Source organism: Oryzias latipes, chromosome 4 (assembly GCF_053564925.1).
Source record: "Oryzias latipes strain Hd-rR chromosome 4, Olatipes_Hd-rR_3.1".
NCBI classification, from domain to species: domain Eukaryota; kingdom Metazoa; phylum Chordata; class Actinopteri; order Beloniformes; family Adrianichthyidae; genus Oryzias; species Oryzias latipes.
In genome coordinates, this window is record NC_136240.1 from 17621053 (window position 1) to 17647493 (window position 26441).

The following is a 26441-nucleotide window of genomic DNA, read 5'->3' on the forward strand; positions in this document are numbered from 1 at the left end:
TGCATGTAGAAAATGCAAAGTAAAATCAATTCTACGGACAAAAATAACTTTCTAAAACTTCTTTGACTATATGAATAAAAAATAAAACAAACTGAATTTGTTGTGTGACATTAGGTGCTCTAGGTTCTTTTATTGCATTTTATTTGTACTGCATTGCACATGAGTTATTTTATTTAAATCAAGAAGCACGAGACAAATAATTACTTTTTTATAGTATTTTCTCCCTAAAGTTCATCTTTCCACAAATTGTATTTATTTATTTATTCATTTTTTAAGCTATTTTAAATTGATGTGCAGCAAAAATCAATATTGTAAGATTCACATTAAAATGATTTTCTGACGTTGTTAGTGAACTTCTATTAACTTTTAAAATATGAATCCAAATTTGATGAATTTAATTGAGGTAGTATATTTGTGCAACTCTAATTGCATTTTAAATTTTAAACACCACTAAAAGAAAAAAACGCAGGATTGAAAACGCTTATTTTCCAAATCTGGATCAACTGAGGATCATCTATTAGCCAGTTTAATCTGTGATAAAATTGGAAAACCTGAGTTACTAAAACCTCAGCTGTTAGATTAATACTGAATGTCAGTCAAAAGTGGGTTTTCTAAAACTGTTGGCAGAGCCATCAGGATAAATGTGATGCAGATCCTCACGTCCCGTGGCGTGAGAAGACTTACAATGAGAAGACTTTAGTGAAACCTTCCAAAATTCCTACAACTCTGTTTGACCATGTGGTTCCTCTGTGGTTCTGTTTTACCACAAACAATCGGAAAACTGCTTAAATGCTCTTGAGAAATTGAGTAAAATCCTCCAGGACTGTCCAAACGTTGCATGAGACCATTTATGACCATATTGAAGGGCAGTTTCTAAAGCCTTAGTCACAACTCCTTAAGGGTGGATACTGCCTGCAAATCTGTGGGCAAACCGGTATGTGGCCCACACAAAATTTTGAGATAGTAGACAACTGGATTAGCTATAAGTCAGGCATAAGGTTTTAGTTAACACCTAAGCAACATGTATGTAAGTGAGAAGTAGGTGAGATGCTGATACGTCATACAGATTGTTCCTTTTTGAACTCCCCTGCACTGTGCAGGGAGCCTGTTAGTGCTGTTCAATAATATATCTCATCCACACCCATTTATCTTGCACATATGTCATGCACCGCACAAAAGCATCACCTGTAGATTGTGTGTGTGAAACTATATTTCACAGTAGAATTACAACACGCATGACAACCGTACATTCCATTTTCATGATATCCCTTAAGGCGGGCGGCTGCTGAGCCTCAATGGAACTGCAAGCCACACCTGTGCGACTCAAGATGCAGCCCCTCCTCTCTATGGGTCGAACAACCCAACCTACATGTCAGGTATGTGGAAGAAAACACAACCATGTCTGATAATGGAAGAACCTAAGAAGTCAACCCAACCTACAGGTCAACCCTCCATACAGATGCTTGTTGAGCACAAGTTGAAGTAAATGAGTCAATTGTCCATCTGTAATCTTTCCTGATTAGGCCTACGATGTATTCCTGTCACTTGAGAGAAAAAATGGGGTACACCCTTCCTCACCAGTCCATCGCAGGTCCACAGACAGACATCCTCACATTTATCCCTAAAGGCCAATTCAGTGTCACTAATCATCCTTTGAAACATCTTTCTGGACTTTGTCAGGAAGCTGGAGTGGCTGGAAAAAAAACCTTGCATGCATGGGTAGAACTTATAAAGTCACACAAAGAGGATTTGAACCAGAACCCTGTCACTGTGAGGCCAAGGTAGTAACAACTTTTAAACAATTCTGTACTGTTGAGATGAAGGTTTTACAGTTGTAGTGTGTAGAGTACCCTTTAAAATGAGAACTATTATTCTTAAAGAGTATATGACTACATAACTGACTATATTTATAGGTTTTGTTTGGCAAAATCATTATGAATAAAACCACTCAAAAGATTAAAATGTTGCTGACTAATGGACAAACTCACAGGTTAGAACCCAGAGGCTCCAAAGAAACCACAAAGAGTTTAAGTAACTGCTTGACTAAGTCACGATCAAATCATGATGAAATAACGGTGGAAGAAAAAACAAACTTGCTGAGTAAAGAGAATCAGAGGAGAAAATAGTTATAAGACAAATCCCAGTTGTGATCATCACCAGAATCTGAAAAGCACAGACAGAAAATGTGGACCAAACCAACAAGAAGAACTCAACAAACAACAACATTTGAAAGGAAAGCTACGTCTGCAGATAGGAATATGCCTCTCTGGGGTATGGGGAACACCAGACTAGCACCAGACATCCCAGGCTGGGTCACATTCCTACCACTTTAGATTTCTTGGCAGTATAGGAAACAATCTTTGTTTTTTACACAATCACAAAAGCTTCCAACGACATCTTTACAATGTTGTAGACTGATTCACCTTTGCTGAGTCACACATTTTACAAACTTCTCATTTCCGATATACGTAAGGTGTTGTCGGTCTATGTGTGTGGTCATCGGGTGCGGAGGGAAGAATGAGATGTGGAAAAAGGAACGGGACTGTGCGGAACTTTATCTGCTGTGAGAAATATCGTGGAGGTCCACTTGACTTTCCGTAAACTTTCCATTCTGTTTTTTTGGCATCATACATATGTAGACATGTCTTTTGTAGTGAGCAATACTTTCTCAAGAAGAAAAAAAGATCTTACAGTAATTTCCTCAATTTCCCTAAGGAAAGAGGTCAGCAGTCTAGACTGGTCAGTAAAATAAAACCTTCGCCTCTGACAAAAAAAAAAAAAGAAAAAAAAAAAATCTTCATCACAGTCTTAACCTACTGGAATGAGCCGGTTTGCGATGGGCTTGTTTCAATTAGTTTCACCCACGACTGTAAAACGGAGGTCACGACTTGTTCTGATAGATAGTAATTTAGAGACAAGTGCAGTCTTGATCTGGCCTCTAATTTATCGGTTGCACGCACACACTGAGTATTCTGATATGAATACGCTTTTAGTTTCTTCTCCTTTTGCCTAACAGAAACGCTGACATCATGGGGCAACATTCCTATTTATACATAGGCAGACTGGTCAGAAGGAGTTGTGACAACGCAAACAAGCAGAAAACTTTACCTTGCACTTTATTTAAATGTTTTATTTCATTTCTGCAATATATTTTTATTATTTTTAGTCTGAATGCTAATGCACTCTTATAGTAAATTATATGGGGGGTTTCCACATGATCACACTGTTCTCTTGTGTGATTAACATTGTTTTGTCTGTAACACAAACCTTTTTCTGCGTCAGATTCATTATCTCACGTTTCATGTGTAGGCGACCTTTTAAAAATAATATACTCCAGTGTCACAGGTAGTTGTTGTCTAAATGGTAGTATAGGGACACAAGGAAAAAAGAAGTCAGCTGTTTTACGTCAACAAAGCTGTAATCATAGCTGTTCAGATACCTATTTCCTGCTTGAATAATTTTTAAAATAATATGGATTGGGTACTAAAATAGAACAAAAACTGGTTGTGAAACATAAAAAATGTGAAGAACGTGACTTTTATTTTCTTCCTTTTCTTTTCTTTTTTTTTTTAATATTGCTGACATTATATTAAATCAAGAGGGATTGACAATTTTACCACTCCTCAAAAATGCATACACACCAGAAAACAGAGCACAATGATAAGAAAAGATTTATCTATTGTCAAAGTGGTTTATTACAGTATTTCTCCATTGGTTTGGCTCACTTCTTGAAACAGAAATGACATTCTCAAAAACAGAATGGAATTTCTCATTAATTTCATCAAACTGCAAATGTCTCAACGTCTCAGTACATAGTGCAGGTAGCCTATATTTAGCCCAATTTTCAAGTGAATAGATCTTGTAAACTGATTGTTGATTCTCAGTCTAATGGTTGTTCACTCCAAAATGAGTCAGCATCATTTAAGTCATCACATGCACAATAGTCTGTTCAATCCTCAAAATTAGTCAAGAACATAATTCCATGAATACCATATATGAATCCCTTGGAACGTTTTATACATTTATTATTATTTTGATTTGATCCCTGAAAATGAGAGAGGTCTCTTAGGGCCTCACCTACCACTATATGTTACTGTAAACCTAAAAACCTTTTTTTTTTTTTCCGTTTTATACAAAATTGTATTTTGTTAGCTATATAAAAACAGTACAGTAACCATTGTCAATAGAGGACTGAGCTAAAACTGAAAGGTGGACACGAGGGAGGTTTCAATGGTCCTCTGCTATAGTGACAAAACATCTAATCATTTTGACTGGCAGTGCCTACACAATGCCAAAGGGATGAAGGATTTTGGGGGCACTGACTGTTTAAATGAGAAGGAAATTTATTTTTGACACGAGTGAATTGTTTTAGGAGAGAAATGAGCTTTTGCAGGTGAACCATGGTGTTGTGCCTAAACATCCACATTATTTTGGCAAAAGCACCAAGAGTTTTGAGAATGTCCGGTCTGCTTAAAGAAATCAGGTAAAGCAATTGAGAAGGATCTTTGCCATTTTGGTGGCACTGACTCTTTACATGGGAAAGGAATTTAGTTTCCAAGCATGAGTGAACAGTTTTGGGAGATATCTTAGATTTTGCAAGTGAGCTATAGTGTTGTGCTGAACTGTAAGACTGTTTTGCCAAATGATGTTAGAATTTTCAGAATGTAATTTCTGTTTCAAGAAATGAGCCAAACCAATGGAGAAAAACTGTAATAGAATAAACATGCAAGTAAAACTACACTAGTTGAATCTCATTTGACCCAGGATGTATTTTATTTTGAAAGGAACTTGTATGTGATGCTGCTAAAAGTAGAAAAAGAAAAAAAAATTACACTGCTTTAGTGCAATAATTATTTTTATTATAATGCTAAATTTTAGAATGACTGGCTTAGTGACCATAAAAACATAAAGTGTATTTTTCTAAACGGTGATGTGGGACTTTTCTGTTTTTGTCAGTAGCTGGTCCATATTGCTCTTGGCGTTAATAATGGTTACCAATCCCTGATTTAGATGGACTAAAAATTGAGATCTAACTAAGTTCTTATTACTTCCTATAATACGTTTTTATTGCACCATAAAAGTTTGTTTTAACCGTCAGTAGAACAAACATGTTTCCAACGACTAAATCTAGTGATGTTTTCTTGTGTTTCACTGTCATCTAGAGGTCACATTTTGTCATTACAAAAAAAACAAAACAAACAAAAAAAAACCATGCAGTTTGGCCCTTTGGCCGCTTGGAGGCGATGGCGGCAAAAGCGGGAATTAATCGATCGCCGGGGGCGCTGAGCAGAGGAAGTCAGGAAACTGCCTGCTTTCCTGTCTGTGACAGCCGCGTCAAGGCAAAAGGCCGGGAGCTCTGCCCGCTGCAGTTGAACCTCTCACCACCGCAGACATGTCGAAGAACACCGTCTCCGCCCGCTTCAGGCGAGTGGACGTGGACGAGTACGACGAGAACAAATTCGTGGACGAGGAGGACGGAGGAGAAAACCAGATCGGTCCCGATGAGGCAGAGGTGGACTCTCTGATCAGACAATATCCTTCAGATGATATGCTAGCTTACGTGTTGTTGTCAGTGAATATTTTGCAGAAGAAAGCGGAACACTGGAACTTTTTCTGTGCTGGTCTCTGCTGCTGCATGATGGGCGTCTTGCTAGCAGCCTCGTCTCTGTTCAGACTTGCTTAACAATCATCACATTCCTGGGATTTTTCCAGGGTGAACAGGCCGCTTTACTCTGTGTTATCACATAGGGGACCTCTATGGGTTACAATTTAGCTTTGCTAGCCTTAACCAAAGCTAAAACCCTCGTTTAAATGTGGTAATCACTTGTTTCAAGTGTGGAGCTGAATTCTGTTGAGTTTCTTTGATTCTGCTCTAAAAAAAATAAGAGGAAATGGTCGGTTGCCGCTTGACTTCCTAATAAGGCTCGAAAGTGCCGAACTTCCTCATTTGAGAAGCTCCTCCCCCTTCATGATTTCACTGTTAGAATCTAAATATCAGAATTTAAATGACATGCAGGAGACAGCATTAAAAAATTAGTGTTATTTTTATGGAGGAAATAAGATTTTTTTAAATGCAGAAAACTAAACATATTTCTGAGAATTTATTCCTCAAGTTGGTGTAGTTTAAAAAGCGGATTGAGTTTTTGGGGTGTTGCTGTTCTATCTATGTTGCAGTCTTAACATTATCCTCACAGGAAACCTCATGGAGGCTTTACAGGCAGTTCTGAAGAACCCACCAATCAATACAAAGAACCAGAACGTTAAGGTGGGCTCAGATTTTTGCTGCATCAAAGTGTGTCTTATCAATTTATGTTACTGTAAAATCATACAAAATATGAGTTACAAATTGAGTAATAAAAAGGGCTAAATAAGGTGCATGTACATTTGTTGAGATTTATATACAGGATAGGAACTAAGTCAACGGTAGTAGCTGAGTTTTGTCCTCCGTCTGTCCAGGATCGCGCTGAGGGTCTAGTGCTGAAGGTGCTCAGTGCCTTTAAAAGCAGCGACATTGAGAAAGGGGTGCAGTCCCTGGATAAGAACGGCGTAGACCTGCTGATGAAATACATTTACAAAGGGTTTGAGAGGCCGTCGGAAAACAGCAGTGCAGTGTTGCTTCAGTGGCACGAAAAGGTAAGTTTTAAAAGTCCCATCTAGGCATGTGAAATTATCTTCTCCACAAATGACCCATCCCCTGGGGAGGGGCAGTGATCTGCAGGCATACGTGCTCAAGAACCACTTGGTTGGTTTGAACCCCCCCAATCCAACCCCTTAATGCTGATTGCAAGTAGGGCTGCACGATATGAGGAAAACATGCAATTTGCGATATTAGTGATTAACATTGCTATGACGATATACCGTGCAATACATGAACAAATAACAAAACATCTAAATTCATCATTTTCACTTCACTGCAACAGCTTAATTTAAAAAAAAAAAGGCAACATAACTTAAATTATACTCCAATTCACCCTCGTCTACAGAGGAGGCGGCCAATCTAAGATCAAAGGGCTCCATCCAATTGGTCAAATGCATAAAGGGATTTATTTAATTTGTTAAATACTTGAAGCTGTCATAAGATTATTTTAGCACATTTAAGGTTACCATTCATCACAATTTTCATCAACTTTTGCAATATGCGTATTGTACAGCTTGATGTCGCGATAATGATAAATTTGTGATTTATTGTGCAGGCCTAGTGTCAAGTGTGGAAGGTCTCATTTCAATTTGACCATGGATTTGAACTCATGACCTTCCGCTATCCCCAATTTTAAGATTTCTACCAATGGAAGCAAATGGCGCCAATCTAAAAGGATCCGTCAGGGAAATTACTTTTTAGACTTGATTTATAAATCTTTTAAAAATCAGATGTACAGTTTTTCCCGAAATGAGGCATTTGTTCCTCTAAATTCTTCCTTTTAATAGCTGGTTGTATGTGTGTGGGATGTTCAAATAGGTCATGTTCCAGATCCTCACTGACGCAAGCTGTACTTTGGTCTTCTTGGTTTGCTGCAGCTGCAAAAATAGCCAGCTGACTTAATTTCTTTTTTTTTTTTCTGGGTTACGTTCACAGGCTCTTGCTGCTGGAGGAGTGGGCAGCATCGTCAGAGTACTAACGGCGAGGAAGACGGTCTAAAAGCAAAGCAGTGGAAGAATCCACTTCACATCACTGACACACTGCACTGTTCACGTACCAGATGGCTTACCAACGAGACGCCGATTTGTTCAAGGCGAGATGAAACTGGAGCGTAAGTTCAGGGTCGCGATGAGTTAACATCAGATTCCATGGTCTTGTCCTTTTCATGAACACAGCTCGCACCACACTCCTCCCAGGGTGCTACACTTAACCTCCCGTCCGTATGTGCGTGCTGATTCTCTGATCTGCTAACCACCACCCCAACCTCGCCTGCGTCACACCTGTAAATGTGTTCAGCGTGTGACCAACTGGGAAGAGATAAATTATTCATCTTTCATGCAACCTTTGCTCCTCTTCTGAATGTTTTTTTTAACCCATCAAAATCAGGAGACTTGATTCAAATGTTAGATCTGCTTCCTATGCACTCATACAGTGTTAGAATACACCAGCGACTAATTGTAATTAATCCTGGATTTACTTCTACATTAACACTAGAGGATTAACACCCCCCCCCCCCATCCCTTGACATATTTGTTTCCCATCACCATCATGCTACATGACAGTTTAATGGAAGCAGTAAATCCTCTCAGCAGGCCTCTCCTGAAAGGCACAGTCACAGATGGAGGGTGGCGAGTTTGACCACAAGGGTCGGCACGCACCTTGGGAATGTGAGGAGGATTATTACCCACCATGCATCTCCATAACCGCCCCCTTTTTTAATCCCACTTTGCCGCGCCTGACATGTACACGCTCCCTCTGCTACTGAACAGGGCATTATGTGACATTGTTGGTACTGTTTTTTGTTTTTAGGAGCTGCGTTTTTCTGTCCTTTCAGGAAATCCTACCATCACATGTGTAGGCACACATTTCTTTTAATTTAAAAAAACCCCAAAACATCCAGTTAAAAATGTTTTTTGTTTGAAATAACTGTCAAAGGCCAAATTTGACCCAAACCCTGCTTAGTGTTTATATGACACTATTTGTCAGTAAGATGCATATCTTCCTAAAGAGAGAAAATTAATTGGAAAAAATATATTGATGTTTTGCACAAACCCTTTTTCTTTATTGAGCTTTTCTTACTGTTTTTTTTTTTACTAAACATTTTGTTTAAATTCATGCTGTAGGTTTGTAAGTTTTTTATTTTCCGAACTGAGCGTAAAGACTCCCTTATCGTACAAATCAACTCGGTTTATTTAACATCAAAACTACTGGAAATGTCTGTTTGTCTGCGTCTAATAAGCAGATTAAATCTGTTGCCAAATGATTTTTTTCTTTTTCAGTTATGTAGCCATTATCGGTGACTTATTTTCAATGCGTGCTAGAGAGGACACAACAGGTTTAGCACTGTGTAAAGGAACATCACAGCAAAGAGGTTGTGAAATATAAAGCAGCCTCCACTTTGCTTTTCATCAAATCCAGAAATGTATTTTTGTTTTTTTGTTTCCTGGATGAAGCAAAAGCTTCTGGTGGAACACAACACCGATCGTCACTTTGACTGTTTTCACTCACAGCTTGGTCATTCAGACGTCAGTGATGATGCTTCCAGACCATAGATATCTTTTTCTAATGCAGTATTGAAGTTTTGTGTGAAGACAGAGAGGTGCGGCGACGGCGGCCTCTCTGCTGCATGGAATTCTAGCTGAAGGTGAAAAGATGCAGGAGCAAACCAGACTGATGTACAAACTGCCTTATTCTACAATTTCTTTTTTTATGTTTGTGCTTTTTGGAAAAAATAATAAATGGTAAAAATGCTGTCAGTGTCTGTGCTGAAACTTTTTCTTTCAGAATGTTTGGAGTAAAATAATTCACTTTTACATATTAAACATATTATTGATGACTAAAATTAAAGGTAAACACGAGGAGCCACAGAAGACATTTTTTTCAAAATGTCTGTTATTACACTTTTATTACAAAATGGTTGAAAACTAATGAAACTGTATTGAGAAAATATATTTACAGCCATAAAAATAAAATACATCTATTTATTAGCTATTGTAAAGAACAAGATTGATATTTAAAAAGAAAAAAAATCAGCTGCTGTGGTTTTTCGTTAAGGCACGTCTATCTTTGGGTCCAAACTTGAGAATCTCTTAGAATGTAAGTGTCGAGCAAGAGTGGCCCATCGTTATGCAAATTAATCAAATTTAAGTTATAAATAAATTGAAGAAAAAAAAGTAGTATTTGAGTCAAACTGATTCAATGGATTCAAATATTTTCTTATGTGAAACCATCAGTCTCATTTTCTACTACATCCAGGTGTGGTTACTCCTCCAAAACAAGAGTTTGTCAGCATCTCCCATGGTTTAAAGTGCTCTCAGTATGGGTAGGCAGACACAGCGATGTAGACGATGAAGGTTGTCCGGTACTCGATGCCTCCGTCTTCACTAAACGAAAGGGCCCGGACCTTCATGCGGTACGTGTGGGGTTCCCGCAGGGGGCGTGTGGTGAACAGCACGCCTTTGTGATTCTCATCTCGCAGCGCGAAAGGTAACGTGAGGTCTTGGTCCACCACCGAGAAGGTAGTTCGGGTGTGCATCACTCCGTCCTGAGTGTACGCCACCAGCCTGATCAGATCCTGGTTGGAAGCGATGCCAAAGGGAAGTGACAGCAGCTTGTACTCCAGAGCATAGTGGCTCAGCGTGCACTCCAGGTCATTAGGAGGACAGTTTTTCAAGCAGAACCTAGAAGTTCAAAACAAAACACGTTGTTTGCAATCTACTGTTTCTTTGAGAATCTGCACGACTGGTAGTGATAATATTAATTTGATTATTTACCCTGTGGCTGGATCTCTTTGGTAGTTCGGAGGACAAGGAGTATCAATGCACTCGTAACTTCCTCTCATGTTGAAGCACATTCGATTCATTCCACACTGAATGTTCTGCTCCAGACACTCGTCTACATCTGCAGAGACGACACACAGCTCATGTCCAAGGAAGGATCAGTACCACAGTGAGCACAGTCCCATTGGAGGAGACTAGGTTCAATAAACTGTAGAGCTTCTCACCTTGACACGTCTTGCCGTTCATCATCAGACGGTAACCTGCAGGACACAGACACCTATGGCTTCCTGGTGTGTTCATGCACTCATGCTGGCAGGTGTCCCTCATTTCACATTCATTGATGTCTGTGAAGAAACAAATAAACCTTTGATAAACTGCTCTTTTAACCTTTGTGCTATCCTAGGCACTTTAACATTGGGAGTTGGGTCATCTAGACCCACAACGCAGTGCGCTGAACCTTTTTTTTTCAATGATTTGTGATCTTCACTGGTGTCCATGGATTACATGAAATCTTTCCACCTTTATCCACCTTTGTCATGGTAGGGAGAACACGTCAAAGTAAGGGTGGGGTCATCTAAGATAGCACAAGGGTTAAGAAGCACTTTTCAACTCCTGAACCCTTTTTTGAGCCAATCTTCTTGCTGTAAAAAGGAGCTGCTCCTTTATCCTTCATTTCCCTGCTGCTTGACCTCTGTACATTAGTTACCTAAGCAAAGGCCACCCCTGGACTCAAACCCCCTCTGACAAACGAGGGTGACCTGCAGTTTGGAAGCCTCCCTTCGGCTCCGCCTCCTGAAGCCCCTGACTGTGTTGGCGGTAAAGGAGTGGAAACTCTGAGAGGCGAGGTTGTGGTAGAGACGGGGGCTGGAGCTGCCTTCAGGAGAGGACTGAGATGAGCTGTAGATGTAGGAATAACTCTCGTAGCTGGGCAGACGCTCCAGACCCGCGCAGGACTTGCCGTCCCCCAGCAGGTGGCGCCCCGGTGGGCAGATGCAGGTGTAGCTGCCAGGAGTGTTGATGCACTGATGGGCACAAGGCTGAGGCAGCCGCTCACACTCATTTATGTCTGCCCTCAATGCAAAAGAATGACCAGCACCAAGAAAAGGACAGATAAAGAGACAGGAAAAAAGAGAAGAAGGTGAAGTGATGATAAAGAAAAAAACAAGGAAAAGGTTAATAACCCCACGGTTTGCTAATACATTTCCATGTTAACATACAGAAATGTATTGAGACTCTAACAAATTGTGTGACAACATTTCTTAGTCTATTTCAACTTATATCTGTAAAAGGCTATTATTTTTCACACTAATCTACAATTAGGTGGAAACTTTGGTTATTTAGACATAAAACATAAAAACAGTCACATATGTACACAGAGGGAATGAGAAAGCTATGCCATTTCAAAGCAACACCAGGAAAAAGCCATAGACAAGAGTAAAGATGGAAGTTTCATTAAATAATATCTCCTGTGATCAATTAGGAAAGGAAAGACTGAAAAGAAAGAAGGAAATAAAGCGGTGCTAGTCTCCTCAAGTATTTTACCCATGAACCAGTTTCCTGATTATTTATATATATATAATGATCAAACCACAAAACAAACTTTTCCCCAGTGACCTCAACTAAAGACAAATGTTCTGCTTGAAGCGTGTAAAAGCATTTAAATAATAAAGTTAAACCAGCAATCAAATAACAATACTATATTTAGTTCAGTTTTCTTTCAATTTCTTGAACAGAAAGTTTCATCTGTTGCTGCAAAGGGAATGTAAAACCGATTCAGGGTCTGCGTGGATGATATTATGGATCAAAAAATATACCATCAACATTTTAAGAGGTGATTTACTTATTTAAAACCACAAAACAGTCATATATTTATACCACACTTAAATGTTTTATAACAGAACAGGGTGCAAATGTGAAAAATAAAGATTAAAAATCCCCAAAATAGAATAACATTTTGTCTTGAAATTTTCAAATCTGTACTGATTGATAAAAAATGGAGAGTTTTAAAACACTTGTCTTGTGCAGGTCTCCACAAGCAATTGCGGTTTTACCTTGTTCCACTAATTGGCTTTCACTTAACCGTGAAAGAAGACGAGCAGCACACAGCTATGATAAATCCTGCTTTCAGAGGACCAGCAAACATAGGACAGGTAGAGTGCCAGAAGACATGTTGGACAGCCCAAATAAGCAGCAGTGCTTTATAAGCAAGCTCCAGAACAACTATGAACCTCAAAAGATTTCAGCCTTTCTGCACAAAAAAGTGGAATACTGCTTAAAATTAATAGAATGTTAAGAAAACATTAGTTTATTTTCACCAAAACCTGTTTTTGTTGACAAAAAGAAACTTTACAGAATGCTTTATTTTGGCAGAATTGCAGTTGTTTCCTTTGCAGCAGTGGGTTATGTTAGCTGGCATTAACATGATAAACTGATCACATTTTGGCTTGGCTGAATTCTTGACATCAAGATATTTTAAATGCAAAAGCAAGCAAGCTGCAGGGAAATGTGAGAACAGAGAAATGCAGACATGTTCATGCAAAACACAGGCATGACAACAAAATCCATGATCAGAAGCTGCTAAATACAGTGTTGGTAAAATTCTTCATGTAAACAACATATTTGTAACTTTGAAATCAAATGAAAACAAACTGCTAAATCAGGATGCTAAGCACACCTTGATTGATTTTTTGAGCATTTGAGCATAAAATACGGACTTTTATAGAAAAAGTTTCTGTAAATCTCCCTGTTTGGCAAATAAAGCCTGGAAGGAATTGGACGAGGAGCCCAAAAGAAAATATTTAAAAGCAGCCAAATCCAAGGAAAGTGGTTCAGTTAAAGTCCACAAATCAGCTCAATAAAAAAGCTGCAGAGGGACAGTGTAGGATCTATGAATGGCAAGCAGGGAACTTTTTTACAAAGCAAAAATGTAAGACAATAGGCAAATCTTATAAAGAACAAATACAATATAAAGGTTGTTAGATCACAGAGTGTACTCACGTTTTTCACACATAGCTTTTGCATTTAGAAATGATTAAGAACAACAGTGTAACATATCAAAGGGTTGCTGTGCATGTGAGATTTTATTTTATCTTGTCCCTACACTAAAAATAAAAACGTCCACAGCTTTATATCTGTTCCGTGCAGAAAAAATAAGAAACAAGGCGTGAACTCACCAATGCAGGGCCGTCCCATCCCCTGAGATCTGTAGCCTCGTGGACAGGAACAGTGGTAGCTGCCTCTGGTGTTCTCACAGATCTGGTTGTAGCTGCACTGATGAGTCCCCTCTCTGCACTCATCAACGTCTACAGGACAGGAGGCCAACAGGCATCAACCACTCCGCCCGCAGAACTTTTAAACTGCTCTCTTTTTACAGCAGAGTTATTGGCTCACCTGCACATGTTCCATTCGCACCTTTGGTCATCCCACTGGGACACAGGTCAATACACGTGTAACTCCCCCGGGTGTTTTTACACAGCTGATCTGAACGACACACTCTTTGCCTGCACTCGTTTATATCTGACAAGGATGAAAAAAATACAAACAATTTTTTGTTTTTTGAAGCCCAAACAATTGCTGTCTTTGGCTGAAACACTAAATTAATTTTCTTTGTGGTTTCAGATCTTAACACAACTAAAATAATTAAGGGTCCAAATGCTTTTTTAAAGTCACAATGTGTTTCTAGCAATGTAAAAAAAATTCACTTGTGTCTTTGTTTTCAAGTAGAAGCAGGTTTGGTGCGTATTTGCTTCAATAAGTGTCAAGGGCTTAAGCATTGAGAACAAAAAGTGGTTGCTGCAAAAAAATGGTAAAATCTGTCAGGGATCGGCTGCTGATGAAAGAAAAAGGCGGTGTTTTGTTTTTTTCAGCTCCAGTTTTGCAGCACAGTAAAATAATTCATATGTACCAATAAAGTACTTTTAAATAATACATTCAGAGACAAGAGGCACTCTCACCTATGCACCGCCTGTTTCTCAGCTGGAAGCCTGGCTCACAGGAACAGCGGTAGCCACCAATTGTGTTGAAGCAGCGCTGGTTACAGGGATTGGACTCCTGACACTCATTCACATCTAAACACCACAGAGCAAGTTCTACATGAGCCCTAAGAACAGTGATGAAATACCAGTTCATTGGTAGTTTGCATACCCATGCAGTTGAGACCATCAGTTGTTCTTCTGAAGCCACGCCCACAGCGCATGAGGCATCTATAAGACCCAACGGTGTTTTCGCAGTCTTGTCCGTCGTGGCACACATGTCCACTCAGAGAACACTCGTCAATGTCTAAGACAGTAGAGCAGAAAAATTATCCGAACACCTGATAATAATTGAAATGTGTGTGTACGTCTTATGTACCTTGGCAGGTCTTGCCATCAGCAGAAATGGAGAGACCTTGGGGGCAGGAGCAGTAGTAGGTGCCCATGACATTGTGGCATGTATGAGAACAGGGGTTTCCAACATCACATTCATTCTCATCTGCAACAACAGAGACTTTACCCTCACTTATCAAAGTCTTTTTTATTTTCTCTAACAGATGCCAGGATGAAGGTTACCAGCACAGTAAAGCCCAGAGGAGACCAAGATGAAGCCGTTAGGACATTGATTACTGCGATCACCTGCGTTCAACACATTTAATGCATTAAAAAAACAATAATTAGCAGACGTAAGGTATAAAGTGTTATGAAACACACCCTTAGTGATCTTTGCTTGAATTCTGTACTCCAACACCTCCTCCAGAGGGTGGTAGAGAGCACTGATGGATGTGGCGTGGAGCATTTCTACCAAGTAGGGCATCTTTCCTTTGGATGGATCATAGAAGATGGTATGGTTCCAGGAATAGGGCACGCTTTCATTGTTGATGCTGAATATTCTGGTGGACAGAGCGTAGAGCTGGCCTGGTCCCGTCTGGATGTAGTCTTCGGTGTAGTCCTGTAACAGTAAACAAGTTCAAATTTAAGGTTCTTACGCAGACATTTTTGAGCAGTTCATCCAAATATACTAAAAATAAAGCACCATGCACCTTTATGCAACTGTTGAAGTTACAAAACTTGGCTACAATAAAACTTTTCAATGAGAGAACAAAACTTCAAAAAGACACTTTTTACCGGCTTTGTGGTACAGTGTCTGCCCTGAGATGGGAAGGACGTGGGTTGAAAACCAAAGACTCTCTCTGCTTGACATTCACATTAAGGGGTTGAATTGGTTGGATTGGAGGGGGATTAAACCACCAAATTGCTCCAGAGCAATGATCCCACAGGATTTAGGTCAAATAAGGAGAACAAATTTCACACAACATGGTGCGTGAGAACAACGACTTGGACTTTAACTTCTTTTTCTAACAGGTCTAATAGTTTTTTTTTTTACAATATGCTAAATTGACATATACCGTCTAATCTAATTTTATATTGATTTCAAGATAAAGGAAGCATTTTATTCATAAAAAACACAAAAAGTTACTTATCATCTGTGTACCTTGAAGTGGATGTCAGCTTGAGAGGGCAGCTGCAGGGTGTGGCCATTCACCACAATGTCTATTAATAAAACTCCATCTGAGTCCAAGCCTCTGGCAATATGGGTCATCCTTAAAATTTCACCTGACGTTGGATGAAATACGTGAGTCAATCCACAAAATTTTTTTTTTGAATCATCTGGGACTTGTACCTGTTGCAAATTCCACTTGTGTCTCTCTCTTAAAGACTCCTCCTGTTAAGGTGTATCCGTTGACGGCCTCTCCGGCTTCATGTGCTGTGGTCCAGTAGACGGCGTTCAGCAGGGAGACGAGCTTTCTCATCGCAGGACCTTCCATTTATCGGCACTCAAGTAAGTTTTTTGAAAGCTCAGAGATCTGTGATCGACTTTTAAATTGAAAACTCACCTAATTCTCTTGGTACATTTGAGATAGAAGCTTTGATGACTCTACTGCCAGAACTGCTGTCACTGATGGTGGCATTAAGGATGGCTATGCCAAACTCTATGTCATTAATATTACCTCTGATGGTTCCACGAGCCTTTTGTGGTCCCCCTGATGAAAAGAGAAGGAACTTTATCATAAAAATGCTGCACCACGGTTCAGGCAATCCTAAAAACAGCCTCACTTGATCACAGCAAAAACTGTTTGCTTCCTAAGAGGTTTTACCTGGGCACGCCTGGGTGTTACACCTGGATAGCAGAGAGGAATCTCCTGGACACTGCCGGCCACCGTAGGAGGGAGCCGGATTGTTGCAGAGTCTGAGGCGAGTCCTTTCCCCGCCTCCACAGGAGACGGAGCACTGTCCCCAAGGCTGCCATGAACCCCAGTTACCATCAACTGCAATGAAGCATGACATTTGAGTTCTGTACAACAGGTACACACAGTAGCAGAAATGCACATGTTCAAGAGCTTCTTAAGGAAATGTGTTGAGAACCTCTAGTTGTGTTTCTCAACCAAACATCAAACACAAACCAGAATGAGAACAAACTAAAGCTATTTACAGGGAATAATGCTGACCTACCAGGGCAGCTGACGATGCTGCACCTCTGCATTTGTTCATCTGCACCTGCACAAGCTCTCCCACCAAAAGCAGGTCTGGGGCTGTCGCAGGTCCTGTAGCGCCTCATCTGACCCCCATTGCATGTCTTGCTGCAGCTGCCCCAGCTGCTCCATGTGCCCCAGTTACCACTGACTGGCTCAAATAGATAGAATGTGTAAGACATAAAAAATGAACACGAACACAGAGGTGACGTTAACTATGCCCAAGTAAAACAAGTTGCAAAAGAGCAGAAGAACAATAAAAATCTCACTGGGACAAGGATCGGTGTTGCAAAAATCCATGTGCACGCCATTTCCCTCACAGGACCTGCCTCCATGCTGAGGGGCGGGGCTGGCACAGAGGCGTGTCCGCTGTCTGGTCCCACCTCCACACGAAACACTGCAAGGTCCCCAATTCATCCAGGATGACCACTTTCCATGCACTGGTCAACACAAAGAGAGAAGAATTACACATTACAGTAAATTGGTGTGTTAAAAAAAATCGTTAATTTAAAGACATGAGTTGCGTTTCCTTACCAGGACAAAGCCGCTCTAAACACATTTTGGATTGGGTGTCTGTGCCTTCACATTGTGACCCATCAAATTGTGGAGGGGGGTTGTTGCACAGGCGAATCCTGGACTGCATGCCCCTACCACACGTCTCACTGCATGGGCCCCAGGGCAGCCAAGACCCCCAGTTACCTGCCACTAACAAGAAAGTGTTCATGGATTTTGCTCATTTTAGAAAAATTACATTTTGTGATGGACTATAAATCAAAAAGCAAAAAAAAAACCCCATTGACAATCACCTGAAACTCAGGACCAAATCTCTTTAATCTTTTTTTTTTGTCATCGTCTTACCTGGACATGGCCTGACGCTGCACATAATGACTTCCACTGCTTTGCCCTCACATGGCTTCCCCCCATATTGAGGTAGGGGGTTGCTGCAGGTTCGAAACCGGGTTCTGTTGCCCTGACCACAGGTTTGTGAACACTCTTCCCATACGGACCACTCAGACCAGTTTCCATCGACTGCAACGGGATAAAGATGTATGATTTAGAATGAAGGAAGTAAAAAAGGACTCAGTAATTTTTAGGCACTCTGACCTGGGCATGGATTTCCTTGACAGCTGCTTTTTTCTGTGTCTGATCCTGCACAGTGATGCCCCCCGTTGGCAGGTAGAGGGTTGTTACACTGCCTTAGCCTCTTTTGGATGCCGGCGCCACAGGACACGCTACAAGAGCCCCACTCTGACCACTCAGAATAGCCCCCATGTACTGACAGAGGGAGGAATGGTGAATGAACATTTCCTCACAATTGTTTTTATACTGAACTCTATAAATATTAATTAATCTACAATTTTACAAATGCCAACGTTTTTTTTTTTAACATAGTCTTCTTCGTTCTAACACAAAGTAATTTAACTTAGCACTTAAACCAAACTAATATCCAGCTCACCTCTTACTGTGAGAGTGACCCGGACGAGAACTGACCCAAGCAAGTTCCGAGCCACGCACTCATACTCAGCCGTGTCCTCCTTTTGGGCATTGCTGATCCTCAGAGAACCATTGAACAATGTGGAAAAGCGGTCTTCTCCCTGTAAGGGGCGTCCCTGACGAGACCACTCTATCATGGGTGTAGGTTCTCCCTCTGCCTGACAGCTCAGAACAACTGTGGTCCCAGCATTCACAACCGTCCCCACAGGCTCTACGGTAATAGTGGGAGCGCCTGACAGAACAGGGGATGTAAGATCAATTCATCTGAATTAAAACGGATTCTCTAAACCAAAAAAATCTGACAGTGAGCTGAGACTTGTAAATACTAACTTTGGAGAGTGAGAGTGATGCTTCTTTCCACAACCCCAGCATCATTTGTTGCCACACACATGTAGATGCCCGCATCTTCACTCTGTTAGTTGTGATGAGCAGGAAATTTTAGTTACTTATTCAGTTTAAACAAGAAACACAAAAATCTTTGACGTCTATTTACCACTGTGCCGTAAATGGCCAGGGAGCCGTTGAACATCTGACGGATTCTGTTACCAATCTGAATGTTTACTCCGTTTTTGCTCCATTGGATTGTTGGAGGTGGATCTCCTCGTACCTCACAGTTCAGGATGGTGTTACCGCCCAGAGGTTCAACTCGATTGGAGTGAAGGTCCCCGTCAATGATAGGAGGCTCTAGAGAGGAATAGCTGTGAATGTGGCCCTAAGCATAGCCAGAATGTTTTATAGAGTTCAGCTTTACCTTTGACATGTACAAATCCCAAGGATTTTATTGTTCCCACGCTGTTTTCTGCCACACAGGTATAGGTACCCGTGTCACCTTTGCTCACCCTCTCCACCAGCAGTTCACTTCGACCGTTCGTTTGGTCGTAGTGAGCTGCAGAATCGGCAAAAAAAATCAAAAGAAAACAAAAACAGGGAGAAAACCTTAACAGAAAGGAAATATTTTTTTAAAGTGATTTCACTATTCTTCTCGTTCAAACCTGGGATGATGTTGTTGTTGAAGGTCCATGTGATTTTGGGCTGCGGGATGCCACTGGCTCCACAGGCCAGCAAGAGCCGTTCACCTCTATTGAGCGCCATGTCTCCAAGCAGCTCCACAAAGACTGGATGAGTGTGAACTGAAAGCTTTACCGTCCAACTGTCCTGTCCCACTGCATTAGTGGCAAAGCAGGTGTAACTGCCAGCATCACCAGGCTGGAAAAAAGATGTTTGACAAAAAAGACTTGTGTAAAAAAATAATGTTTAGAACTAAACTCAAACCTATTTTGACACAAATATTATCTGAAAATCGTCAGGGTTAAATATTTTTGTTTACCTGAGCGCTGTCTATGACCAGCTCTCCTGATGGCAGGATGGTGTACTCTCCACCTTTTTCACTAAGCGGGTTTCCGTCTTTTTCCCAGGACAGGCTGGGTTGTGGGATGCCCTCAGCCACACACATCAGCTGAGCATGAGAACTTTCCACAACTACCACCTCCTGCTCCCCACCACGAATGGACGGGGGAACTGAAAAGGGATAGAAGGGAAACAAAAGGGATAAAAATTGTTGTTGTTAAACTTTAATATTTTTTATAAAGGTTTAACTTAAGGATACATTTTTCTCACAAGTATAACAGATAATTGACATTTTGGGAAGTAGCTTGAACAAGATAAAGAAAACATAAATTGATAGATCTGTAAGAAACCTCAAAGTTTGCTTTATCTTGATGATAATCTGGTATATTACTGCCACCTCCTAATTAAGTGTATCCAATATAAAGAAAAAGTCAATAAATCTGTCAACTGAAAAATAAAAAGGCTGCTTAAGGCTGTATTTAGTTGTACACAACAAAATACTCTGGAACGTTTGTCTGTAGTTGACAACATCTCTGAGAGAGCAGTGAGCTACAGTCACAGCTGTTCAAAAGAATCAGGATTTAACCCCAATCCCAATTTTGACGTTAGATGCTAAGCGAGCAGTAACATCAGCAAACTTTACCATCTAAAAAACATTGTCAAAATCAAAAACATAGTGTCAAAGCCAGACCTGGAGATGCTTATTCATGCATTTGTCTCCAGTAGGTGAGATTACTGTAACAGCCGGCTCACTGGCCTCCCCAAGCGAGGTGTAAAACAGCTTCCGCTCCATTCTAATGCAATCACTTGTAAACGACTAGATCCAAGTACGTCTTTGTTTTTCCCGTCTGAGTTGGCATCAGGCTCAAAACTGTATCGCTGTATAGGTCCAATATTGCCATTTTTATTGCACAGATAATGTTAGGTTGGGGTTGTGAGGGGCTGTAAGCTAGCAGGAGAGAGTGTAAACAAAGGAATGATGGGAAGTGGGGCCAGGGTTATTCTTCGCCAACGGTCTCGCTTACAACTTAGAGGCGAATTTCTAAGGCATAAAAAGGGCAGATGTTCTGTTGCAAATAAAACTTTTTAAAGTCACTGACAACAGCTTTAGTGGAATTATGAATGTCAGTACTGAAACCTACTCTGCACAGTGAGGCTCATATCCAGGGTGGCAGTGCCGGCTGCATTGGCAGCAGTGCAAGTGTACCGTCCAGAATCCGTGGGCTGAATGAGGGTGATCTGCAGCGATCCCGAGCTGAGCAGCCGCTGTCGCACAGAGTCACTCAGCAGCTGCCCATCTTTGTGCCACGTGACACTGGGAGGAGGGGTGCCTTCAGCATGGCAGTGCAGCATCATTGCAGAATCCACAGGGGCCTGGTACTCTTGAATCTCTGATCGAATGACTGGAGGTACTAAGGGACACAAATGAAGCTTATTACTATACCACAAAAGATGAAAAATTGGAAAAAAGTAGAAACACTTCATCGATCCCTGGCGGGACATTGCTTTTCTACAGATAACCCATGAAAAGAAAAGAAAAATGCAGGGAATAAATCGTAAACCAACACAAGAACTTTCACAAATACTGAAACCAGACATGTTAAAATTACACAATCAAGGTTTATTTTTAAGTTGTGGGAGCGGAATGCTTTTTTTTACTTACCTTAAATTTTTGCCATTTTTTAATGTTGCTTATATGTGCATCACCTACCTTGCACTCTTAGTTTGGTCTTGCCCATGGCTGTGCCTGCAGGGTTTTGAGCCACACAAATGTATGTTCCAGAGTCGGACAAAGTGGTCCTGGTGATCTGCAGACTTCCATCAGGAAGTATTGTCAAACCTCCAGCTAGCATGAAACGATAGGACAAGTTATAACAACCAATTACAAGTGTGTATGCACCTACAGAAGAGATAATTACCTGTGGTTGGTATATTAATGCCCTCCTTCTGCCAGGTGATAGTGGGTCTTGGTGAGCCTGTAGCTTTGCATGGCAGAGTGATGGGGGTATTGAAGATCACATCCAGACTGGATGGATGGGACTGGATCACTGGGAGTTCTGAGAAAGAGCATGATGAAAAGAGCTATGCTGAAAGTTAACATTCACACAACAGTGTTTATTATTTAAGCAACATCCAAGTCTCTGAAAGTTACAACAAATTGAAATAATTTTTTGGAGATTTTTTTTAAGGTTCAAACGGGTGTTTTTCACTAAAATGAAAATAAAATTAGACTTATTTACCGTGGACCGTTAGCGGCACATGGCGCTGTGTGGAACCTGCAATATTCTTGGCCGTGCACGAGTAGCGTCCTGCATGACTAAGCTCAGCTGAAGAGATCTCTACCGCACCTGAGTGCAGACCAACATACTGGTTATTACATTTATTAACTGTTACTAATGATTTGTGCATGATATTTACTTCTCAATAAATCCCAACTTTTGTAGAGTTATATTTGTAGAAGATTAATTAAAGATAATTATATACGTTATTTATCATTTTAATTCTGTCAAATATTTTTGTATGTCAGAGGATATACAAAGATATAAACTTGGAGGAAATGCTAACCTGTTGGCAGTATGTTGTATCCTTGTCCTTTATTGGGTAGTTTCATTCCATCTTTGCTCCAGTGAATTGAAGGTTTTGGTACACCATATGCAGTACAGGAAATGACCACTGGGGACTGTCTGAGTACAACTAACTCTGCGGGTTCATCTGCTATAGATGGAGGAACTAGAAGACCAAGAGTGGGAGAAAAATTACAGTGGAAAAAGAAAATACGGTATATACTTTAAACCACTAAGTCGAGTCATTTTTACCAATGACGGTCAAACGGATTGATTTGGAGTTGTTCCCTGCTTCATTGGAAACCACGCACGTGTACACAGCTGTGTCCTCCACTGTCGGTGCCAAAATGACCAGGGATCCGGATGACAGTAACCTAAAAAGATTTTTTTTTTAAAAATATTGTTTTTATACAACCTAAAAAGAGCTCCTGAACTGCTCATGACATACAGAGATCAGTTTAATCAAAATAGAAAACATGATTCATAAGGTGTTCTTAATAAAAAGTTAATGTTTTATTTAGTAAAAAAGGAGAAAACCTGGTTCAACCTGTACATATTCTGGTTCTGGTCAGTACTGATGGTTCGTCCTTTTTTCTGCCAGCTGACGGTGGGTTTAGGAATGCCGCTGGCCTCACAAGGTAAAGTCGTTTGCACGTTGACAATAACTGTCACATTGGTCTGACTGTTGGCGATTGATGGGGGCACTATCACACAAGAAAGATGCATTGCAATGCAATAACTGCATGGTTATGAGACAGAACTCAGTTTTGTAAATATCCACCACCTACAATACACTTGCATATCAACTCTCCTGCGTTGAGTCCCGGCTGGATTTGTCACCAGGCAGAGGTAGCGCCCAGTGTCGCTAACCTGAGCCGAGTGGATATGCAGAGATCCGTTCTCCTCAAATGTGTACCTGCACACATTTTTGCAATGCAAATTAAATGAGAAAGATTAATTAAAGTATAGTGAAGCAATGGCAGAAAGATTAACTGAGCGGAATCATTCATCATACCTGGGGTTGTTTCCACCTAATATGGCTCCATTTTTCCTCCAGGTGACTCGAGGTGGGGGCACTCCGTTAACAACACATTCAAGGACCGCTGACTTGTCAACATGCACTGTTACAATCTGGGGGCCATCCTTGATAGTTGGGGCCACTGAAACACATTTAGTTGAAATATTTTCTATAATTTTAAATCCAGTCTAAAAGTAATTATTTTGCAGGTTTTAAAATTATTTTAAGAGATATTTTTTTAATCAAACACGAATTGTACCATTGACATTCAGGTTAAACTCTCGTGTGGTCTTCCCAGCAACGTTGCTTGCCACACATGTGTACTGAGCTGTGTCGCTGAGCTCTGATAAGTTGATCTGTAAGTAGCGACCCCCCGAAAGAATGCGTACACGTGCAGAGGCCTGTGCAGAGGAAAAATAATAGTTTCAAAATACAGGCTAGAAGTAATGACAGCACTTTGTTGGCGATTTTCTCTTTTTATTGGTCTACTGACTTGCAGCTGTTGGCCGTCTTTAAGCCAGGTCAGAGTTGGAGGTGGAACAGCGTCAGATTTGCACTCCAGAGTTGCCTGTCTGTTCTGCAGCACAGACACATCCTGAGGCGTGTTTTCACCCACAATGTTAGGCGGAACTGAAGGACATTCACCACAGACATGTTTTTTAATTATTTTCTTCACGCAATTTTGTTTCACAAAGAATTCCAAAAATACAAAACAAAGAGACAATAGAAAGTTTCATCTAAAGTTATCCCAAACTTCACAAAAATATCCTTTCTAGTTTGATCATATTTGCATAAATTAAGCGCACTCTAAAAATAATTCAGAAATCATAATTTTGTTTTTAGGGTTTTCAGTGTTTCACATAACTGTACAGCTTTTCAAAGCAGGATTGTAGATTACATAGAAAGAAGACACACCCACTAGTAGTGGAAAAGTACAATTTGTATCCTGCACTGTGTGGCTCACATATACAGTAAGTTACCAACCATGTACTTGAACAAGAAACTCCTTATCATCATCTCCTGCTGGGCTATTGGCTAAGCAGCTGTATCTGCCTGTGTCCTCCAGCTGAGTGTGAAAAAGAATACATAAATTATCTGTTATGTGTAGTACACAATGGATAAATCTTGCACTAGAAAATATGTAATAAACAACAATTACATGTAAAGTATTAAATGTATTTACATTATTAGTGTCAGAAAATGATTATCACCTGTGCTGAAGCCATACGAAGGACCTCCCCTCCACGAAGGAGGCGCAGGCTGTCTGTCTGTGGGAGTGGGCGTCCGTCCTTTAACCAGGTCAAGAAGGGTGTTGGGATGCCCGAAGCCTCACATTCCAGCTCCAGGACATTATTAACCAGCACAGATACTTCTACTGGATCACCGGAGCCTGTGATCTGTGGAGGTTCTAACAAAAGTAGAGTAAAACAAAAGGTTTTCCTTCATTTATCCACTAAAAACTCAAATTTTAGAACACTTTTTTGCTAATACTCACCCAACACCTTCAGGTTGAAGTGACGGCTCGCTTCTCCAGCAGTATTGTAGACCTTACAAGTGTAATGTCCGGTGTCATTAACTTGAGCGAGACTGATCTGTAAGGTGGTGTTCAGGTTAAGAAGCCTGATGTTGTGTTCGGAGAGCACAGGAACATCCTCCCTAAGCCAAGAAATGGTGGGAACTGGGGTCCCATCAGCAACACACAGCAAAGAAGCTGTATTGCCTCTGATTACAGTCACATCCTCTGTGCTTCCCGCTCCATCTAAACCAGGAGGAACTGAGGACAGAAATGTACAATTTCAAAAAAACTATTTTTTTGGTAAACATAATGAAGACATCAATAGTCAGACCCACCATGCACCTGGAGGTTATAATGCTTATTGTCTACTCCTGCCCTGTTGGACGCAACACATGTATATTTTCCACCATCTGAAACCTGGATTCGCATTATACTGGAAATTAAAAGATAAAATACTTTTATTTTAATCAGAGTGATTTCACAATATTACCTACCTTTGATGTTTAGTTGCCTAAATAAAATCAAACAAGAAAAAAATTAAATGCATCCATAATTAAGTATAAAGTCTTCACCAAACTCAGGAGGTGGTTTCAGAAGTTTAAACTGTCCCATTCCTGATAAGTCCTTTGATTATCTTTGCTAAACACATTTTTTTAAACTTGTTAATTTAAGAGTCTATGATTTCACAACATTACAATGGGAACATAATCCAAGACCTGAGTTATGTTCACATTGTAATGTCATACCTCCAGACCTGAACTTGTCAGGCAGCCCTTCCACCTACCGGAGCACCTGTCCTGCTGAAAGAAGTCGTACGTGTGAAGAGACTGGCAGGGGCAAGCCGTTTTTCAGCCAGTTTAGATGAGGAAGAGGAGTCCCAGCAGCAACACACTGTATGCTGACAGAACTGTCCAAAACTGCAGTTTGATGCTCAGGAGCGCCACTGTTGCCAACTATCACTGGGGGAACTGTGCGGCAAAGAGGAGCTCAACATCAGGAAAATTAAGATTACGTTTGTACAAAAGTTGATGCCGTATGGTGTAGAATGAGCTGGACCTACCATACACATTCAGATTAAAGATCCGGTCTTCTTCTCCAGCAGCATTAGTGGCCACACAGGTGTACTTTCCACTGTCATCAGGGTGAGCTCTGACCACAGTGAGTCTGCTGCCATCTGGACTAACCCTGAGAATAGAAACAACTTTTTATTAATAACACAATCCCAAAAAACCTTCTGGATCTCAAAAAACACTTCACTGGATTGATTTTAAGTTATTCCCACCCTTACATGAAAGGTTTTTTTGCGGATTTCACATTTGATAACTCACATATACCTGAGCCCCCTGTGTCCGGTACGGTTGACGGCTTTTCCATCCTTCAGCCACTGAATTGTTGGAACTGGAGCTCCCTGAGCTTGACAGACCATCTGGATGCTTTCATTCAGCAGGACCCCCATCTCACTGGGCATGTCTGATCCAGTGATACTTGGTGGAACTAAGACAAAGATCATAATGTAGTTTGATCTGGAAAACTAAAACCACTAAGTAAACTTTTGTAAATCCTTTAAAGAATTTGTATTCT

At 40.6% G+C, this 26441-nt stretch overlaps 2 protein-coding genes across 4 annotated transcripts in view; one reads left to right on the forward strand and one right to left on the reverse strand.

Moving 5' to 3' along the window:
- Positions 1–5273: 5273 nt before the first annotated feature.
- Positions 5274–9388, forward strand: arpc5b (actin related protein 2/3 complex, subunit 5B). Its single transcript, XM_004067941.5, has 4 exons — positions 5274–5532; positions 6193–6265; positions 6457–6633; positions 7574–9388. Exons 1-4 carry the CDS (start codon positions 5393–5395, stop codon positions 7634–7636), a joined length of 453 nt encoding a protein of 150 aa, XP_004067989.1. The 5' UTR covers positions 5274–5392; the 3' UTR covers positions 7637–9388.
- A 110-nt stretch (positions 9389–9498) lies between these two features.
- Positions 9499–26441, reverse strand: part of hmcn1 (hemicentin 1) — an 88387-nt gene continuing 71444 nt past the window's right edge. Inside the window, exons 64-107 of one of the 3 annotated variants that reach the window (XM_023954310.2) lie at positions 26195–26354; positions 25921–26045; positions 25645–25828; positions 25196–25293; positions 24840–25118; positions 24556–24752; positions 24329–24410; positions 23838–23974; positions 23604–23745; positions 23342–23486; positions 23115–23242; positions 22874–23030; positions 22579–22700; positions 22328–22492; positions 22003–22110; positions 21682–21819; positions 21474–21608; positions 20905–21174; positions 19743–19933; positions 19408–19621; positions 19167–19301; positions 18909–19099; positions 18746–18827; positions 18378–18647; positions 18026–18196; positions 17780–17950; positions 17456–17626; positions 17191–17361; positions 16902–17072; positions 16547–16717; positions 16286–16432; positions 16072–16209; positions 15883–16004; positions 15102–15339; positions 14964–15026; positions 14767–14886; positions 14560–14694; positions 14370–14483; positions 13807–13932; positions 13590–13718; positions 11123–11482; positions 10641–10760; positions 10411–10537; positions 9499–10317 (exon numbers count right to left, since the gene is read on the reverse strand). In XM_023954310.2, the coding sequence (XP_023810078.1) occupies positions 9951–10317; positions 10411–10537; positions 10641–10760; positions 11123–11482; positions 13590–13718; positions 13807–13932; positions 14370–14483; positions 14560–14694; positions 14767–14886; positions 14964–15026; positions 15102–15339; positions 15883–16004; positions 16072–16209; positions 16286–16432; positions 16547–16717; positions 16902–17072; positions 17191–17361; positions 17456–17626; positions 17780–17950; positions 18026–18196; positions 18378–18647; positions 18746–18827; positions 18909–19099; positions 19167–19301; positions 19408–19621; positions 19743–19933; positions 20905–21174; positions 21474–21608; positions 21682–21819; positions 22003–22110; positions 22328–22492; positions 22579–22700; positions 22874–23030; positions 23115–23242; positions 23342–23486; positions 23604–23745; positions 23838–23974; positions 24329–24410; positions 24556–24752; positions 24840–25118; positions 25196–25293; positions 25645–25828; positions 25921–26045; positions 26195–26354 (7187 nt within the window). In that variant the 3' untranslated portion in view covers positions 9499–9950. Of the gene's footprint in view, positions 10318–10410; positions 10538–10640; positions 10761–11122; positions 11483–13589; positions 13719–13806; positions 13933–14369; positions 14484–14559; positions 14695–14766; positions 14887–14963; positions 15027–15101; positions 15340–15882; positions 16005–16071; positions 16210–16285; positions 16433–16546; positions 16718–16897; positions 17073–17190; positions 17362–17455; positions 17627–17779; positions 17951–18025; positions 18197–18377; positions 18648–18745; positions 18828–18908; positions 19100–19166; positions 19302–19407; positions 19622–19742; positions 19934–20904; positions 21175–21473; positions 21609–21681; positions 21820–22002; positions 22111–22327; positions 22493–22578; positions 22701–22873; positions 23031–23114; positions 23243–23341; positions 23487–23603; positions 23746–23837; positions 23975–24328; positions 24411–24555; positions 24753–24839; positions 25119–25195; positions 25294–25644; positions 25829–25920; positions 26046–26194; positions 26355–26441 lie in introns of those variants that run through there. The other 2 variants (XM_023954311.2, XR_013655537.1) reach the window with 2 other exon arrangements.

Coding starts and splice junctions, on each gene's coding strand:
- arpc5b (XM_004067941.5), top strand. CDS start 5,393: ATGTCGAAGAACACCGTCTCCGCCCGCTTCAGGCGAGTGGACGTGGAC. Junction 5,533..6,192: donor GTGGACTCTCTGATCAGACA/ATATCCTTCAGA, acceptor CATTATCCTCAC/AGGAAACCTCATGGAGGCTT. Junction 6,266..6,456: donor CAAAGAACCAGAACGTTAAG/GTGGGCTCAGAT, acceptor CCGTCTGTCCAG/GATCGCGCTGAGGGTCTAGT.